Source organism: Lethenteron reissneri, unplaced genomic scaffold (genome assembly GCF_015708825.2).
Source record: "Lethenteron reissneri isolate LAM-NWPU_2019-01 unplaced genomic scaffold, ASM1570882v1 scaffold_1639, whole genome shotgun sequence".
Taxonomy (NCBI): domain Eukaryota; kingdom Metazoa; phylum Chordata; class Hyperoartia; order Petromyzontiformes; family Petromyzontidae; genus Lethenteron; species Lethenteron reissneri.
In genome coordinates, this window is record NW_026891376.1 from 3501737 (window position 1) to 3520593 (window position 18857).

At 57.5% G+C, this 18857-nt stretch overlaps 1 protein-coding gene across 1 annotated transcript in view; it reads right to left on the bottom strand.

The window, feature by feature from the left end:
- Positions 1–18789, bottom strand: part of TTC5 (tetratricopeptide repeat domain 5) — a 23737-nt gene extending 4948 nt beyond the window's left edge. Inside the window, exons 1-7 of the mRNA XM_061547084.1 lie at positions 18550–18789; positions 16953–17095; positions 9216–9423; positions 8592–8745; positions 6041–6132; positions 4900–4956; positions 1114–1260 (exon numbers count right to left, since the gene is read on the bottom strand). Coding sequence (XP_061403068.1) covers positions 1114–1260; positions 4900–4956; positions 6041–6132; positions 8592–8745; positions 9216–9423; positions 16953–17095; positions 18550–18708 — 960 coding nt within the window. The 5' untranslated portion in view covers positions 18709–18789. The remainder of the gene's footprint in view (positions 1–1113; positions 1261–4899; positions 4957–6040; positions 6133–8591; positions 8746–9215; positions 9424–16952; positions 17096–18549) is intronic.
- Between the last annotated feature and the right edge of the window lie 68 nt (positions 18790–18857).

The window sequence follows — 18857 nt, forward strand, 5'->3', positions numbered from 1 at the left end:
TAGTGAGTAGTGTAGTGAGTAGTGTAGTGTAAAGTGTAGTGAGTAGTGTAGTGAGTAGTGTAGTGTAAAGTGTAGTGAGTAGTGTAGTGAGTAGTGTAGTGTAAAGTGTAGTGAGTAGTGTAGTGAGTAGTGTAGTGTAAAGTGTAGTGAGTAGTGTAAAGTGTAGTGAGTAGTGTAGTGAGTAGTGTAGTGTAAAGTGTAGTGAGTAGTGTAGTGAGTAGTGTAGTGAGTAGTGTAGTGAGTAGTGTAGTGAGTAGTGTAGTGAGTAGTGTAGTGAGTAGTGTAGTGTAAAGTGTAGTGAGTAGTGTAGTGAGTAGTGTAGTGTAAAGTGTAGTGAGTAGTGTAGTGAGTAGTGTAGTGAGTAGTGTAGTGAGTAGTGTAGTGAGTAGTGTATTGTAAAGTGTAGTGAGTAGTGTAGTGAGTAGTGTATTGTAAAGTGTAGTGAGTAGTGTAGTGAGTAGTGTAGTGAGTAGTGTATTGTAAAGTGTAGTGTAAAGTGTAGTGAGTAGTGTAGTGAGTAGTGTAGGTAGGTAGTGAGTAGTAGTGCGTAGTGTAGTGAGTGTAGTGGTAGTGTGAGTAGTGTAGTGAGTAGTGTAGTGAGTAGTGTAGTGTAAGTGTAGTGAGGTAGTGTATGGTAGTGTAAAGTGTAGTGAGTAGTGTAGTGAGTAGTGTAGTGTAAAGTGTAGTGAGTAGTGTAGTGAGTAGTGTAGTGAGTAGTGTAGTGAGTAGTGTAGTGTAAAGTGTAGTGAGTAGTGTAGTGAGTAGTGTAGTGTAAAGTGTAGTGAGTAGTGTAGTGAGTAGTGTAGTGAGTAGTGTAGTGAGTAGTGTAGTGAGTAGTGTAGTGAGTAGTGTAGTGTAAAGTGTAGTGAGTAGTGTAGTGAGTAGTGTAGTGAGTAGTGTAGTGAGTAGTGTAGTGAGCAGGTTAAACGTTGAGATTTTTAAGGACACCACGGAGTGACCAGCCCCACCCCTCCCACCCAGCCCCTCCCCTCCCAGCCCCACCCACCACCCCCAGCCCCACCCCTCCCACCCAGCCCCACCCTTCCCTCCCCTCCCAGCCCCTCCCCTCCCAGCCCCCCCCACCCAGCCCCCCCCCACCCAGCCCCCCCCCACCTTGCTAGCGACGAGCGCTGAGAGTCTCCGCAGGAAGTGGAGGAGCTCCGATCGTCTCCGTTGCGGCTCGTCCCACGTGGGTTCCAGCGCCGAGGCCTTCGAGAAGCCGTCCAGAGCCTCGCCATACAGCTCGCGGTACTGTAGTAGCTACACACAGTGTCACACACAGTGTCACACACAGTGTCACTGTGTGTGTCAGTGTGTGTGTCAGTGTGTGTGTGTCACTGTGGTGTCACTGTGTGTGTGTGTGTCAGTGTGTGTGTGTCAGTGTGTGTGTCAGTGTGTGTGTGTCAGTGTGTGTGTGTCTGTGTGTGTGTGTCAGTGTGTGTGTGTCAGTGTGTGTGTCACGTGGGTTCCAGCGCCGAGGCCTTCGAGAAGCCGTCCAGAGCCTCCCCATACAGCTCGCGGTACTGCAGCAGCTACACACAGTGTCACACACAGTGTCACTGTGTGTGTCAGTGTGTGTGTGTGTCAGTGTGTGTCAGTGTGTGTGTGTGTCAGTGTGTGTGTGTCACTGTGTGTGTCACTGTGTGTGTGTCACTGTGTGTGTGTGTCAGTGTGTGTGTCAGTGTGTGTGTCAGTGTGTGTCAGTGTGTGTGTCAGTGTGTGTGTGTGTGTCAGTGTGTGTGTGTCAGTGTGTGTGTCACGTGGGTTCCAGCGCCGAGGCCTTCGAGAAGCCGTCCAGAGCCTCGCCATACAGCTCGCGGTACTGTAGTAGCTACACACAGTGTCACACACAGTGTCACTGTGTGTGTCAGTGTGTGTGTGTGTCAGTGTGTGTCAGTGTGTGTGTGTGTCAGTGTGTGTGTCACTGTGTGTGTCACTGTGTGTGTGTCACTGTGTGTGTGTCAGTGTGTGTGTCAGTGTGTGTGTGTCAGTGTGTGTGTGTCAGTGTGTGTGTCACGTGGGTTCCAGCGCCGAGGCCTTCGAGAAGCCGTCCAGAGCCTCGCCATACAGCTCGCGGTACTGTAGTAGCTACACACAGTGTCACACACAGTGTCACTGTGTGTGTCAGTGTGTGTGTGTGTCAGTGTGTGTCAGTGTGTGTGTGTGTCAGTGTGTGTGTCACTGTGTGTGTCACTGTGTGTGTGTCACTGTGTGTGTGTCAGTGTGTGTGTCAGTGTGTGTGTGTCAGTGTGTGTGTGTCAGTGTGTGTGTCACGTGGGTTCCAGCGCCGAGGCCTTCGAGGAGCCGTCCAGAGCCTCGCCATACAGCTCGCGGTACTGTAGTAGCTACACACAGTGTCACACACAGTGTCACTGTGTGTGTCAGTGTGTGTGTGTGTCAGTGTGTGTCAGTGTGTGTGTGTGTCAGTGTGTGTGTCACTGTGTGTGTCACTGTGTGTGTGTCACTGTGTGTGTGTCAGTGTGTGTGTCAGTGTGTGTGTCAGTGTGTGTCAGTGTGTGTGTCAGTGTGTGTGTGTGTGTCACTGTGTGTGTGTCAGTGTGTGTGTCAGTGTGTGTGTCAGTGTGTGTCAGTGTGTGTGTCAGTGTGTGTGTGTGTGTCACTGTGTGTGTCACAGTGTGTGTGTCACGTGGGTTCCAGCGCCGAGGCCTTCGAGAAGCCGTCCAGAGCCTCCCCATACAGCTCACGGTACTGCAGCAGCTACACACAGTGTCACACACAGTGTCACTGTGTGTGTCAGTGTGTGTGTCAGTGTGTGTGTGTCACTGTGTGTGTCACTGTGTGTGTGTGTGTCAGTGTGTGTGTGTCAGTGTGTGTGTCAGTGTGTGTGTGTCAGTGTGTGTGTGTCTGTGTGTGTGTGTCAGTGTGTGTGTCACAGTGTGTGTGTCACGTGGGTTCCAGCGCCGAGGCCTTCGAGAAGCCGTCCAGAGCCTCGCCATACAGCTCACGGTACTGCAGCAGCTACACACAGTGTCACACACAGTGTCACTGTGTGTGTCAGTGTGTGTGTCAGTGTGTGTGTGTCACTGTGTGTGTCACTGTGTGTGTGTCACTGTGTGTGTGTGTCAGTGTGTGTGTCAGTGTGTGTGTCAGTGTGTGTCAGTGTGTGTGTCAGTGTGTGTGTGTGTGTCACTGTGTGTGTCACAGTGTGTGTGTCACGTGGGTTCCAGCGCCGAGGCCTTCGAGAAGCCGTCCAGAGCCTCGCCATACAGCTCACGGTACTGCAGCAGCTACACACAGTGTCACACACATTGTGTGTGTGTGTCACTGTATGTGTGTGTCAGTGTGTGTCAGTGTGTGTGTGTGTCAGTGTGTGTGTGTCACTGTGTGTGTCACTGTGTGTGTGTCACTGTGTGTGTGTCACTGTGTGTGTGTGTCAGTGTGTGTGTCAGTGTGTGTGTGTGTCAGTGTGTGTGTCAGTGTGTGTCCGGGTGTGTGTTAGTGTGTGTGTGTGTCAGGGTGTGTGTCAGTGTGTGTGTCACGTGGGTTCCAGCGCCGAGGCCTTCGAGAAGCCGTCCAGAGCCTCCCCATACAGCTCACGGTACTGCAGCAGCTACACACAGTGTCACACACAGTGTCACTGTGTGTGTCAGTGTGTGTGTGTCACTGTGTGTGTCACTGTGTGTGTGTGTGTCAGTGTGTGTGTGTCAGTGTGTGTGTGTCTGTGTGTGTGTGTCAGTGTGTGTGTGTCAGTGTGTGTGTCAGTGTGTGTGTGTCAGTGTGTGTGTGTCTGTGTGTGTGTGTCAGTGTGTGTGTCAGTGTGTGTGTCACGTGGGTTCCAGCGCCGAGGCCTTCGAGAAGCCGTCCAGAGCCTCGCCATACAGCTCACGGTACTGCAGCAGCTACACACAGTGTCACACACAGTGTGTGTGTCACTGTGTGTGTGTGTGTCACAGTGTGTGTGTGTGTCAGTGTGTGTGTCACTGTGTGTGTGTGTGTCACAGTGTGTGTCACAGTGTGTGTCAGTGTGTGTGTGTGTCAGTGTGTGTGTGTGTGTCACTGTGTGTGACACGATGTGTGTGTCACTGTGTGTGTGTGTCACAGTGTGTGTCACAGTGTGTGTCAGTGTGTGTGTGTGTCAGTGTGTGTGTGTGTGTCACTGTGTGTGACACTGTGTGTGTGTCACTGTGTGTGTGTGTCACAGTGTGTGTCAGTGTGTGTGTGTGTCAGTGTGTGTGTGTGTCACTGTGTGTGTGTGTCAGTGTGTGTGTCAGTGTGTGTCACTGTGTGTGTGTCAGTGTGTGTGTGTCACTGTGTGTGTGTGTGTCAGTGTGTGTGTGTGTCAGTGTGTGTGTTACTCATAGTAGTGTAGTGTATACTATAGTGTATAGTAGTGTAGAGTGTAGTGTATAGTGTAGTGTAGAGTGTAGTGTATAGTAGTGTAGTGTATAGTGTAGTGTATAGTGTATAGTAGTGTAGTGTATAGTAGTGTAGTGTATAGTAGTGTAGTGTATAGTATAGTGTATAGTAGTGTAGTGTATAGTGTAGTGTATAGTGTATAGTAGTATATAGTGTATAGTGTAGTGTATAGTAGTGTAGTGTATAGTGTAGTGTATAGTGTATAGTAGTATATAGTGTATAGTGTAGTGTATAGTGTAGTGTATAGTGTATAGTAGTATATAGTGTATAGTGTAGTGTATAGTGTATAGCGCAGTGTATATAATGATCATTGAGACAGACACGGATGTATGTCACTCACGAGGGGTTGACAGGCCGGGTATCACCGAGCGTGGCACCCCAAAGACACTCACCTCTCCACCCTCACCCCACCCCTCACCCCCCACCCCTCACCACCCCTCACCACCCCTCACCACCCCTCACCACCCCTCACCACCCCTCACCACCCCTCACCACCCCTCACCACCCCTCACCACCGCTCACCGTTGCTCGGTTCAGGTGCAGGTCCGCGTTGCTGCTCGCCGTAGTGTCGACTTTCTCCTGCAAAGGCAGAGACGGAGGGTGGGTGGTGGGTGGGGTGGGTGGGGTGGGTGGGGTGGTGGGTGGGGTGGTGGGGTAGGTGGTGGGGTGGGTGAGTTGGTGGGGTGGGTGGTGGTGAGTGGTGGGGTGGGTGGTGGTGTGGGGGGGTGGTGTGGGTGGGGTGGTGGGGTAGGGTGGGTGGTGGGGTGGGGTTCGAACCCAGCCTCCCAGTGTCTCTGACACGGCCATCGTGAACCCCCTGAGAGAGAGAGAGAGAGACACCCAGACCCAGGGCTTGAACCCAGCCTCTCAGTGTCTCTGACACGGCCATCGTGAACCCCCTGAGAGAGAGAGAGAGAGACACCCAGACCCAGGGCTTGAACCCAGCCTCTCAGTGTCTCTGACACGGCCATCGTGAACCCCCTGAGAGAGAGAGAGACACCCAGACCCAGGGCTTGAACCCAGACTCTCAGTGTCTCTGACACGGCCATCGTGAACCCCCTGAGAGAGAGAGAGAGACACCCAGACCCAGGGCTTGAACCCAGCCTCTCAGCGTCTCTGACACGGCCATCGTGAACCCCCTGAGAGAGAGACACCCAGACCCAGGGCTTGAACCCAGACTCTCAGTGTCTCCGACACGGCCATTATGAACCCCCTGAGAGACACCCAGACCCAGGGCTTGAACCCAGACTCTCAGTATCTCTGACACGGCCATCGTGAACCCCCTGAGAGAGAGAGACACCCAGACCCAGGGCTTGAACCCAGGTGTCTCTGACACGGCCATCGTGAACCCCCTGAGAGAGAGAGAGAGAGACACCCAGACCCAGGGCTTGAACCCAGCCTCTCAGTGTCTCTAACACGGCCATCGTGAAGCCCCTGAGAGAGAGAGAGAGACACCCAGACCCAGGGCTTGAACCCAGGTGTCTCAGTGTCTCTGACACGGCCATCGTGAACCCCCTGAGAGAGAGAGACACCCAGACCCAGGGCTTGAACCCAGCCTCTCAGTGTCTCTGACACGGCCATCGTGAACCCCCTGAGAGAGAGAGACACTCAGACCCAGGGCTTGAACCCAGCCTCTCCGTGTCTGCGTTGGGCGAGGTCTCACCGCCTGTGCGTAAGCGTTGAGCGACAGCTGCAAGATGCGTGGGTCCTGGGCCGTCACGAAGAAGAGAGAGAAGTACGCGTTGCCCAAGATGTCTGGAGCGGAGCAGACATGACGTCACATGATGGCATCACATGACAGGACATCACATGACATCACATAACAGCACACCGTCACCACCGCCATCGTCACCACATCACACCGCATGACCCAACTGCAAGCACCGCCACCACCGCCACGGCCGCCTGTGCCAGGCTAGGTGCACCTTGAGGCCGCTACGTGAAGTGCCTGCTGGCAGGAGGAGGTCACGGGACAGACCCAGCAGGTGCCGTGCGTTGACTGCTGTACCAGGCTAGGTGCAGGTGGAGGAGGTCATGGGACAGACCCTGCAGGTGCCGTGGGTTGACTGCTGTGCCAGGCTAAGTGCAGGAGGAGGTGGTCACGGGACAGACCCAGCAGGTGCCATGGGTTGACTGCTGTGCCAGGCTAGGTGCAGGAGGAGGTCACGGGACAGACCCAGCAGGTGCCGTGGGTTGACTGCTGTGCCAGGCTAGGTGCAGGAGGAGGTCACGGGACAGACCCAGCAGGTGCCATGGGTTGACTGCTGTGCCAGGCTAGGTGCAGGAGGTCACGGGACAGACCCAGCAGGTGCCGTGGGTTGACTGCTGTGCCAGGCTAGGTGCAGGAGGAGGTCACGGGACAGACCCAGCAGGTGCCGTGGGTTGACTGCTGTGCCAGGCTAGGTGCAGGAGGAGGTCACGGGACAGACCCAGCAGGTGCCATGGGTTGACTGCTGTACCAGGCTAGGTGCAGGAGGTCACGGGACAGACCCAGCAGGTGCCGTGGGTTGACTGCTGTGCCAGGCTAGGTGCAGGAGGATGAGGTCACGGGACAGACCCAGCAGGTGTCGTGGGTTGACTGCTGTGCCAGGCTAGGTGCAGGAGGAGGTCACGGGACAGACCCAGCAGGTGCCTTGGTTTGACTGCTGTGCCAGACTAGGTGCAGGAGGAGGAGGTCACGGAGCAGACCCAGCAGGTGCCGTGGGTTGACTGCTGTGCCAGGCTAGGTGCAGGAGGAGGAGGGCACGGGACAGACCCAGCAGGTGCCGTGGGTTGACTGCTGTGCCAGGCTAGGTGCAGGAGGATGAGGTCACGGGACAGACCCAGCAGGTGCCGTGGGTTGACTGCTGTACCAGGCTAGGTGCAGGTGGAGGAGGTCACGGGACAGACCCAGCAGGTGCCGTGGGTTGACTGCTGTGCCAGGCTAGGTGCAGGAGGAGGTCACGGGACAGACCCAGCAGGTGCCGTGGGTTGACTGCTGTGCCAGGCTAGGTGCAGGAGGAGGTCACGGGACAGACCCAGCAGGTGCCGTGGGTTGATTGCTGTGCCAGGCTAGGTGCAGGAGGAGGTCACGGGACAGACCCAGCAGGTGACGTGGGTTGACTGCTGTGCCAGGCTAGGTGCAGGAGGAGGAGGTCACGGGACAGACCCAGCAGGTGCCGTGGGTTGTGGCTGACTGAGATGACCGGTAGATGCACCACCAGCTGTACCCCCCTACCCACATCACGACACACTCACCCACCCTCACCACCACCCACCCTCACCACCACCCACCCTCCCCCCACCCACCCACACCACCACCCTCACCACCACCCACCCACTACCCTCACCAACACCCACCCTCACCCACCCACCCTCACCACCACCCTCCCTCACCCACCTACCCACTCTCACCACCCACCCACCACCCACCCACCCTACCCCACCCACCCCCACCACCCACCCTCACCCCACCACCCACCCTCACCACCCACCCACCCTCCCCCACCCTCCCCCCACCACCACCACCACCCACCCACCCTCCGTCACCCACCCACCCACCACCCACTCACCCTCCCCCCACCACCCACCCACTCTCACCACGCACCCACCCTCCCTCACCCACCCTCACCACCCCCACCCACCTTCACCACCCCCACCCTCACCCCACCACCCCCGTGCCACCCTCACCACACACCCACCACCACCACCACCCTCCCTCACCACCCTCACCACCACCACCCACCCTCCCCCCACCACCCCTCACCACCCTCACCACCCACGCACCCACCCTCACCACCCACCCACCCACCACCCTCACCACCACCCACTCTCATCACCCACCCACCACCCACCCACCCACCCTCACCACCCACCCTCCCCCCACCACCCCTCACCACCCTCACCACCCACGCACCCACCCTCACCACCCACCCACCCACCCACCACCCTCACCACCCACCCACCACCCTCACCACCACCCACTCTCATCACCAACCCTCACCACCCACCCACCCTCACCACCCACCCACCCTCCCCCCACCACCCCCGTGCCACCCTCACCACCCACCCACCGTCACCACCCACCCACCCTCACCTCACCACCCTCACCACCACCCACCCACCCACCACCACCCACCCTCCCCCCACCACCACCCCCCACCACCCCACCCACCACCCCCACCACCCACCCTCCCCCCACCCACCAACCTCACCACCCACCCCCCCACGCTTACACCAAGACGTGCCGTCCCCGGTGTCCATGGCGACGGCGTCCTTGGCGTGCGCCACGCTGTCCATGACGAGACGTGCCGGGTCCTGGCGCTGCTCCGAGTTCGGCTGCTGCCGCAACAGCATGGAGAGGCTACGCAGAGACACCTTGTTCCGGCACTGGGGGGGCGGGTGGAGAGACACAGCGCTGGTGGTGAAGTGTGGTGGTGGTGACGGTGGTGGTGACGGTGGTGGTGGTGACGGTGGTGACGGTGGTGGTGACGGTGGTGACGGTGATGGCAGCAGCAGCAGCAGCAGCATGGAGAGGCTACGCAGAGACACCTTGTTCCGGCACTGGGGGGCGACAGGAGACACAGCGGTGGTGGTGGTCAAGTGTGATGGTAGTGACGGTGGTGGTGGTGGTCAAGTGTGGTGGAGGTGGTGGAGGTGGTGGTGGTGGTCAAGTGTGGTGGTGGTGGTGGTGGTGACGGTGGTCAAGTGTGGTGGAGGTGGTGGAGGTGGTGGTGGTGGTCAAGTGTGGTGGTGGAGGTGGTGGTGGTGGTCAAGTGTGGTGGAGGTGGTGGAGGTGGTGGTGGTGGTAGTGACGCCCGGCCCGCCGCCCGACCCGGCGCTGGCGTGCGTGCGCTCACGTGAGCCAGCGCCCCTTCGAGGCAGCTGGTGGCGGCGGCCACGTCGCCCTTCTTCCAGTAGACGTCCCCCAGCTCGTTCCAGGCGTCCACGAGCGCCGGACGCAGCTTGACGGCGCGGGACAGCGCCGCCTCTGCCTCCGCCTCGTAGTCCGGCACCACGTTGAGGGCGCGGCCTCGCAGGGCCAGGAAGCCCGCTCGGTCGCCAGCACTCGGCTGGGGAGAGGGGGGGGGTAGGGGGGGGGATGAGTGACTGAGTGCGTGGCTGAGCGAGTGAGTGAGTGAGTGCGTGGATGAGCGAGTGAGTGAGTGAGTGCGTGAGTGGATGAGTGGATGAGCGAGTGAGTGACTGAGTGCGTGGATGAGCGAGTGAGTGAGTGAGTGCGTGAGTGGATGAGTGGATGAGCGAGTGAGTGACTGAGTTCGTGGCTGAGCGAGTGAGTGAGTGCGTGGATGAGTGAGTGAGTGCGTGAGTGGATGAGTGGATGAGCGAGTGAGTGACTAAGTGCGTGGATGAGCGAGTGAGTGAGTGAGTGCGTGAGTGGATGAGTGGATGAGCGAGTGAGTGAGTGAGTGCGTGGATGAGTGGATGAGCGAGTGAGTGACTGAGTGCGTGGATGAGTGGATGAGTGACTGAGTGAGTGGATGAGTGGCTGAGCGAGTGAGTGGATGAGCGAGTGAGTGAGTGGATGAGCGAGCGAGTGGATGAGTGAGTGGATGAGCGAGCGAGTGGATGAGTGAGTGGATGAGCGAGCGAGTGAGTGGATGAGTGAGTGAGTGCGGCGTGGATGAGCGAGTAGATGAGTGAGTCACTGGATGAGTGACTGAGTGCGTGGATGAGTGCGTGACTGAGCGATTGAGTGGATGAGCGAGTGAGTGACTGAGTGAGTGGATGAGTGACTGAGCGAGTGCGTGAATGAGTGAGTGAGTGGATGAGCGGACGAGTGAGCGGATGAGTGAGTGGATGAGTGACTGAGTGCGTGGCTGAGCGAATGAGTGGATGAGCGAGTCACTGGATGAGTGAGTGGATGAGTGACTGAGTGCGTGGCTGAGCGAGTGAGTGGATGAGTGACTGAGTGCGTGGCTGAGCGAGTGAGTGGATGAGCGAGTCACTGGATGAGTGAGTGGATGAGTGACTGAGTGCGTGGCTGAGCGAGTGAGTGGATGAGCGAGTCACTGGATGAGTGCGTGGATGAGTGACTGAGTGCATGGCTGAGCGAGTGAGTGGATGAGCGAGTCACTGGATGAGTGAGTGGATGAGTGACTGAGTGCGTGGCTGAGCGAGTGAGTGGATGAGCGAGTCACTGGATGAGTGAGTGGATGAGTGACTGAGTGCGTGGCTGAGCGAGTGAGTGGATGAGCGGGTCACTGGATGAGTGAGTGGATGAGTGACTGAGTGCGTGGCTGAGCGAGTGAGTGGATGAGCGAGTCACTGGATGAGTGAGTGGATGAGTGACTGAGTGCGTGGCTGAGCGAGTGAGTGGATGAGCGAGTCACTGGATGAGTGCGTGGATGAGTGACTGAGTGCATGGCTGAGCGAGTGAGTGGATGAGCGAGTCACTGGATGAGTGAGTGGATGAGTGACTGAGTGCGTGGCTGAGCGAGTGAGTGGATGAGCGAGTCACTGGATGAGTGAGTGGATGAGTGACTGAGTGCGTGGCTGAGCGAGTGAGTGGATGAGCGGGTCACTGGATGAGTGAGTGGATGAGTGACTGAGTACGTGGCTGAGCGAGTGAGTGGATGAGCGAGTCACTGGATGAGTGAGTGGATGAGTGACTGAGTGCGTGGCTGAGCGAGTGAGTGAGTGACTGAGTGTGTGGCTGAGCGAGCGAGTGACTGAGCGAGCGAGTGGATGAATGAGTCACTGGATGAGTGAGTCTCCGAGCTGCTACCGCCGCAAGACACTCACACTCCCCCCCCCACCCCGTCCAGGAGTCGAACCTTCGAGCTCCGCCAGGAGGCTCAGTGCCTCCGTGCGTGGATGAGTGAGCGAGTGAGTGGCTGAGTACGTGACTGAGCGAGTGAGTGGATGAGCGAGTGAGTGGCTGAGTGAGTAGCTGAGTGACTGAGTGAGTGAGTGGCTGAGTGAGTGGCTGCGTGGATGAGTGCGTGACTGAGCGAGTCAGTGAGTGACTGAGTGCGTGGCTGAGCGAGTGAGTGATTGAGTGCGTGACTGAGCGAGTGAGTGCATGGCTGAGCGAGTGAGTGGATGAGCGAGTCACTGGATGAGTGAGTGGATGAGTGACTGAGTGCGTGGCTGAGCGAGTGAGTGGATGAGCGAGTCACTGGATGAGTGCGTGGATGAGTGACTGAGTGCATGGCTGAGCGAGTGAGTGGATGAGCGAGTCACTGGATGAGTGAGTGGATGAGTGACTGAGTGCGTGGCTGAGCGAGTGAGTGGATGAGCGAGTCACTGGATGAGTGAGTGGATGAGTGACTGAGTGCGTGGCTGAGCGAGTGAGTGGATGAGCGAGTCACTGGATGAGTGCGTGGATGAGTGACTGAGTGCATGGCTGAGCGAGTGAGTGGATGAGCGAGTCACTGGATGAGTGAGTGGATGAGTGACTGAGTGCGTGGCTGAGCGAGTGAGTGGATGAGCGAGTCACTGGATGAGTGAGTGGATGAGTGACTGAGTGCGTGGCTGAGCGAGTGAGTGGATGAGCGGGTCACTGGATGAGTGAGTGGATGAGTGGGTCACTGGATGAGTGAGTGGATGAGTGACTGAGTGCGTGGCTGAGCGAGTGAGTGGATGAGCGAGTCACTGGATGAGTGAGTGGATGAGTGACTGAGTGCGTGGCTGAGCGAGTGAGTGAGTGACTGAGTGTGTGGCTGAGCGAGCGAGTGACTGAGCGAGCGAGTGGATGAATGAGTCACTGGATGAGTGAGTCTCCGAGCTGCTACCGCCGCAAGACACTCACACTCCCCCCCCCCACCCCGTCCAGGAGTCGAACCTTCGAGCTCCGCCAGGAGGCTCAGTGCCTCCGTGCGTGGATGAGTGAGCGAGTGAGTGGCTGAGTGCGTGACTGAGCGAGTGAGTGGATGAGCGAGTGAGTGGCTGAGTGAGTAGCTGAGTGACTGAGTGAGTGAGTGGCTGAGTGAGTGGCTGCGTGGATGAGTGCGTGACTGAGCGAGTCAGTGAGTGACTGAGTGCGTGGCTGAGCGAGTGAGTGATTGAGTGCGTGACTGAGCGAGTGAGTGCATGGCTGAGCGAGTGAGTGGATGAGCGAGTCACTGGATGAGTGAGTGGATGAGTGACTGAGTGCGTGGCTGAGCGAGTGAGTGGATGAGCGAGTCACTGGATGAGTGCGTGGATGAGTGACTGAGTGCATGGCTGAGCGAGCGAGTGGATGAGTGAGTGGATGAGCGAGCGAGTGAGTGGATGAGTGAGTGAGTGCGGCGTGGATGAGCGAGTAGATGAGTGAGTCACTGGATGAGTGACTGAGTGCGTGGATGAGTGCGTGACTGAGCGATTGAGTGGATGAGCGAGTGAGTGACTGAGTGAGTGGATGAGTGACTGAGCGAGTGCGTGAATGAGTGAGTGAGTGGATGAGCGGACGAGTGAGCGGATGAGTGAGTGGATGAGTGACTGAGTGCGTGGCTGAGCGAATGAGTGGATGAGCGAGTCACTGGATGAGTGAGTGGATGAGTGACTGAGTGCGTGGCTGAGCGAGTGAGTGGATGAGTGACTGAGTGCGTGGCTGAGCGAGTGAGTGGATGAGCGAGTCACTGGATGAGTGAGTGGATGAGTGACTGAGTGCGTGGCTGAGCGAGTGAGTGGATGAGCGAGTCACTGGATGAGTGCGTGGATGAGTGACTGAGTGCATGGCTGAGCGAGTGAGTGGATGAGCGAGTCACTGGATGAGTGAGTGGATGAGTGACTGAGTGCGTGGCTGAGCGAGTGAGTGGATGAGCGAGTCACTGGATGAGTGAGTGGATGAGTGACTGAGTGCGTGGCTGAGCGAGTGAGTGGATGAGCGGGTCACTGGATGAGTGAGTGGATGAGTGACTGAGTGCGTGGCTGAGCGAGTGAGTGGATGAGCGAGTCACTGGATGAGTGAGTGGATGAGTGACTGAGTGCGTGGCTGAGCGAGTGAGTGGATGAGCGAGTCACTGGATGAGTGCGTGGATGAGTGACTGAGTGCATGGCTGAGCGAGTGAGTGGATGAGCGAGTCACTGGATGAGTGAGTGGATGAGTGACTGAGTGCGTGGCTGAGCGAGTGAGTGGATGAGCGAGTCACTGGATGAGTGAGTGGATGAGTGACTGAGTGCGTGGCTGAGCGAGTGAGTGGATGAGCGGGTCACTGGATGAGTGAGTGGATGAGTGACTGAGTACGTGGCTGAGCGAGTGAGTGGATGAGCGAGTCACTGGATGAGTGAGTGGATGAGTGACTGAGTGCGTGGCTGAGCGAGTGAGTGAGTGACTGAGTGTGTGGCTGAGCGAGCGAGTGACTGAGCGAGCGAGTGGATGAATGAGTCACTGGATGAGTGAGTCTCCGAGCTGCTACCGCCGCAAGACACTCACACTCCCCCCCCCACCCCGTCCAGGAGTCGAACCTTCGAGCTCCGCCAGGAGGCTCAGTGCCTCCGTGCGTGGATGAGTGAGCGAGTGAGTGGCTGAGTACGTGACTGAGCGAGTGAGTGGATGAGCGAGTGAGTGGCTGAGTGAGTAGCTGAGTGACTGAGTGAGTGAGTGGCTGAGTGAGTGGCTGCGTGGATGAGTGCGTGACTGAGCGAGTCAGTGAGTGACTGAGTGCGTGGCTGAGCGAGTGAGTGATTGAGTGCGTGACTGAGCGAGTGAGTGCATGGCTGAGCGAGTGAGTGGATGAGCGAGTCACTGGATGAGTGAGTGGATGAGTGACTGAGTGCGTGGCTGAGCGAGTGAGTGGATGAGCGAGTCACTGGATGAGTGCGTGGATGAGTGACTGAGTGCATGGCTGAGCGAGTGAGTGGATGAGCGAGTCACTGGATGAGTGAGTGGATGAGTGACTGAGTGCGTGGCTGAGCGAGTGAGTGGATGAGCGAGTCACTGGATGAGTGAGTGGATGAGTGACTGAGTGCGTGGCTGAGCGAGTGAGTGGATGAGCGAGTCACTGGATGAGTGCGTGGATGAGTGACTGAGTGCATGGCTGAGCGAGTGAGTGGATGAGCGAGTCACTGGATGAGTGAGTGGATGAGTGACTGAGTGCGTGGCTGAGCGAGTGAGTGGATGAGCGAGTCACTGGATGAGTGAGTGGATGAGTGACTGAGTGCGTGGCTGAGCGAGTGAGTGGATGAGCGGGTCACTGGATGAGTGAGTGGATGAGTGGGTCACTGGATGAGTGAGTGGATGAGTGACTGAGTGCGTGGCTGAGCGAGTGAGTGGATGAGCGAGTCACTGGATGAGTGAGTGGATGAGTGACTGAGTGCGTGGCTGAGCGAGTGAGTGAGTGACTGAGTGTGTGGCTGAGCGAGCGAGTGACTGAGCGAGCGAGTGGATGAATGAGTCACTGGATGAGTGAGTCTCCGAGCTGCTACCGCCGCAAGACACTCACACTCCCCCCCCCACCCCGTCCAGGAGTCGAACCTTCGAGCTCCGCCAGGAGGCTCAGTGCCTCCGTGCGTGGATGAGTGAGCGAGTGAGTGGCTGAGTGCGTGACTGAGCGAGTGAGTGGATGAGCGAGTGAGTGGCTGAGTGAGTAGCTGAGTGACTGAGTGAGTGAGTGGCTGAGTGAGTGGCTGCGTGGATGAGTGCGTGACTGAGCGAGTCAGTGAGTGACTGAGTGCGTGGCTGAGCGAGTGAGTGATTGAGTGCGTGACTGAGCGAGTGAGTGCATGGCTGAGCGAGTGAGTGGATGAGCGAGTCACTGGATGAGTGAGTGGATGAGTGACTGAGTGCGTGGCTGAGCGAGTGAGTGGATGAGCGAGTCACTGGATGAGTGCGTGGATGAGTGACTGAGTGCATGGCTGAGCGAGTGAGTGGATGAGCGAGTCACTGGATGAGTGAGTGGATGAGTGACTGAGTGCGTGGCTGAGCGAGTGAGTGGATGAGCGAGTCACTGGATGAGTGAGTGGATGAGTGACTGAGTGCGTGGCTGAGCGAGTGAGTGGATGAGCGAGTCACTGGATGAGTGCGTGGATGAGTGACTGAGTGCATGGCTGAGCGAGTGAGTGGATGAGCGAGTCACTGGATGAGTGAGTGGATGAGTGACTGAGTGCGTGGCTGAGCGAGTGAGTGGATGAGCGAGTCACTGGATGAGTGAGTGGATGAGTGACTGAGTGCGTGGCTGAGCGAGTGAGTGGATGAGCGGGTCACTGGATGAGTGAGTGGATGAGTGGGTCACTGGATGAGTGAGTGGATGAGTGACTGAGTGCGTGGCTGAGCGAGTGAGTGGATGAGCGAGTCACTGGATGAGTGAGTGGATGAGTGACTGAGTGCGTGGCTGAGCGAGTGAGTGAGTGACTGAGTGTGTGGCTGAGCGAGCGAGTGACTGAGCGAGCGAGTGGATGAATGAGTCACTGGATGAGTGAGTCTCCGAGCTGCTACCGCCGCAAGACACTCACACTCCCCCCCCCCACCCCGTCCAGGAGTCGAACCTTCGAGCTCCGCCAGGAGGCTCAGTGCCTCCGTGCGTGGATGAGTGAGCGAGTGAGTGGCTGAGTGCGTGACTGAGCGAGTGAGTGGATGAGCGAGTGAGTGGCTGAGTGAGTAGCTGAGTGACTGAGTGAGTGAGTGGCTGAGTGAGTGGCTGCGTGGATGAGTGCGTGACTGAGCGAGTCAGTGAGTGACTGAGTGCGTGGCTGAGCGAGTGAGTGATTGAGTGCGTGACTGAGCGAGTGAGTGGATGAGCGAGCGAGTGAGTGGATGAGTGAGTCACTGGATGAGTGAGTCTCTGAGCTGCTACCGCTGCAAGACACTCACACTCCCCCTCCACCCACCCCCACCCCGTCCGGGAGTCGAACCTTCAATCTCCGCGCCTCCGTCCTGCGCGACTGAGTGACTGAGTGAGTGACTGAGCGAGTGAGTGGATGAGTGACTCAATGCGTGGATGAGCGAGTGGATGAGCGAGTGGATGAGCGAGTGGATGAGCGAGTGAGTGCATGAGTGAGTGGATGAGTGAGTGAGTGAGTGGATGAGTGCGTGGCTGAGTGAGTGAGTGGGTGAGTGGATGAGTGAGTGGATGAGCGAGTGAGTGGATGAGTGAGTGAGTGAGTGGATGAGTGCGTGGCTGAGTGAGTGAGTGGCTGAGTGAGTGAGTGGATGAGTGAGTGGATGAGTGAGTGAGTGGATGAGTGACCGAGTGCGTGACTGACTGAGTGGATGAGCGAGTGAGTGGATGAGTGCGTGGCTGAGCGAGTCAGTGAGTGACTGAGTGTGTGACTGAGCGAGTGAGTGGATGAGCGAGTGAGTGACTGAGTGCGTGGATGAGTGACTCAGTGCGTGGATGAGCGAGTGAGTGACTGAGCGAGCGAGTGGATGAGTGAGTGAGTGGATAAGTGAGTGGATGACTGAGCGAGCGAGTGGATGAGTGAGTGAGTGGATAAGTGAGTGGATGACTGACTGAGCGAGTGGATGAGTGAGTGGATGAGTGAGTGGATGACTGACTGAGCGAGTGGATGAGTGAGTCACTGGATGAGTGAGTCTCCGAGCGAGCGAGCGAGCGACCGACTGGCCACTGCTGCCGTAAGACACTCACACTCCACCACCCCCTCACACACCACCACCCCCCACCACCCCCCACCACCCCCCACCACCCCCCCACCCCGTCAAACCTTCGAGCTCTGCCAGGAGGCTCAGAGCCTCCGTCCTGCGCGACTCCACGCGGCTTCCCTTGAGAGCCGCCTCGTCAAGTCCGTGCTGCTCAAAGTAGCGGTCCCGGAACGCGAACAGAGTCTCCACCACCTCCTGCCACACAGACAAAGGTCCCCCGTGTAGCCTCGCACAGACTAGGGGCAAGTGCCGAGTAGCAGTGTCTATAGACACACAGACAAAGGTCCCCCGTGTAGCCTCGTACAGACTAGGGGCAAGTGCCGAGTAGCAGTGTCTATAGACACACAGACAAAGGTGTCCCGTGTAGCCTCGGACAGACTAGGGGCAAGTGCTGTGAGTAGCAGTGTCTATAGACACACAGACAAAGGTGTCCCGTGTAGCCTCGCACAGACTAGGGGCAAGTGCTGTGAGTAGCAGTGTCTATAGACACACAGACAAAGGTCCCCCGTGTAGCCTCGGACAGACTAGGGGCAAGTGCTGTGAGTAGCAGTGTCTATAGACACACAGACAAAGGTGTCCCGTGTAGCCTCGGACAGACTAGGGGCAAGTGCCGAGTAGCAGTGTCTATAGACACACAGACAAAGGTGTCCCGTGTAGCCTCGTACAGACTAGGGGCAAGTGCCGAGTAGCAGTGTCTATAGACACACAGACAAAGGTGTCCCGTGTAGCCTCGGACAGACTAGGGGCAAGTGCTGTGAGTAGCAGTGTCTATAGACACACAGACAAAGGTGTCCCGTGTAGCCTCGGACAGACTAGGGGCAAGTGCTGTGAGTAGCAGTGTCTATAGACACACAGACAAAGGTGTCCCGTGTAGCCTCGGACAGACTAGGGGCAAGTGCTGTGAGTAGCAGTGTCTATAGACACACAGACAAAGGTGTCCCGTGTAGCCTCGGACAGACTAGGGGCAAGTGCTGTGAGTAGCAGTGTCTATAGACACACAGACAAAGGTGTCCCGTGTAGCCTCGGACAGACTAGGGGCAAGTGCTGTGAGTAGCAGTGTCTATAGACACACAGACAAAGGTGTCCCGTGTAGCCTCGGACAGACTAGGGGCAAGTGCTGTGAGTAGCAGTGTCTATAGACACACAGACAAAGGTGTCCCGTGTAGCCTCGGACAGACTAGGGGCAAGTGCTGTGAGTAGCAGTGTCTATAGACACACAGACAAAGGTGTCCCGTGTAGCCTCGCACAGACTAGGGGCAAGTGTCTATAGACACACAGGCAAAGGTGTCCCGTGTAGCCTCGGACAGACTAGGGGCAAGTGTCTATAGACACACAGACAAAGGTGTCCCGTGTAGCCTCGCACAGACTGTAGGGGCAAGTGTCTATAGACACACAGGCAAAGCTCCCCCGTGTAGCCTCTAGCAGGGCTGTAGGGGCAAGTGCTGTGAGTAGCAGTGTCTATAGACACACAGGCAAAGATCCCCCGTGTAGCCCACACAGAGGGTAGGGACAAGTGTCTATAGACACACAGGCAAAGGTCCCCCATGTAGCCTCTAGCAGGGCTGTAGGGGCAAGTGCTGTGAGTAGCAGTGTCTATAGACACACAGACAAAGGTGTCCCGTGTAGCCTCTCGCAGGACAGTGGCTCACTGTGGCTCTTTGCATCGCAGACTTCTCCCCAGCGGCGGCGGCGTCGCCCATGGCAACCGCGGCGGCGGCGTTGCCCGTAGCAACCGCGGCGGCGTTGCCCGTAGCAACCGCGGCGGCGTTGCCCGTAGCAACCGCGGCGGCGATGGTCGTTGCCGCCATCGTTGTCACGGGAGAACGGAAGTGACGTTTTGCGTGGGTAACGGAAGTGGGTACGTGACGTCACGCGGCAGGTAGCTGAGATGTTATGACGTCACGGCAACCGGCGTTGGCCGTTGGGTCACGGGTGGTGGTGGTTGGGGGTAAGGCGG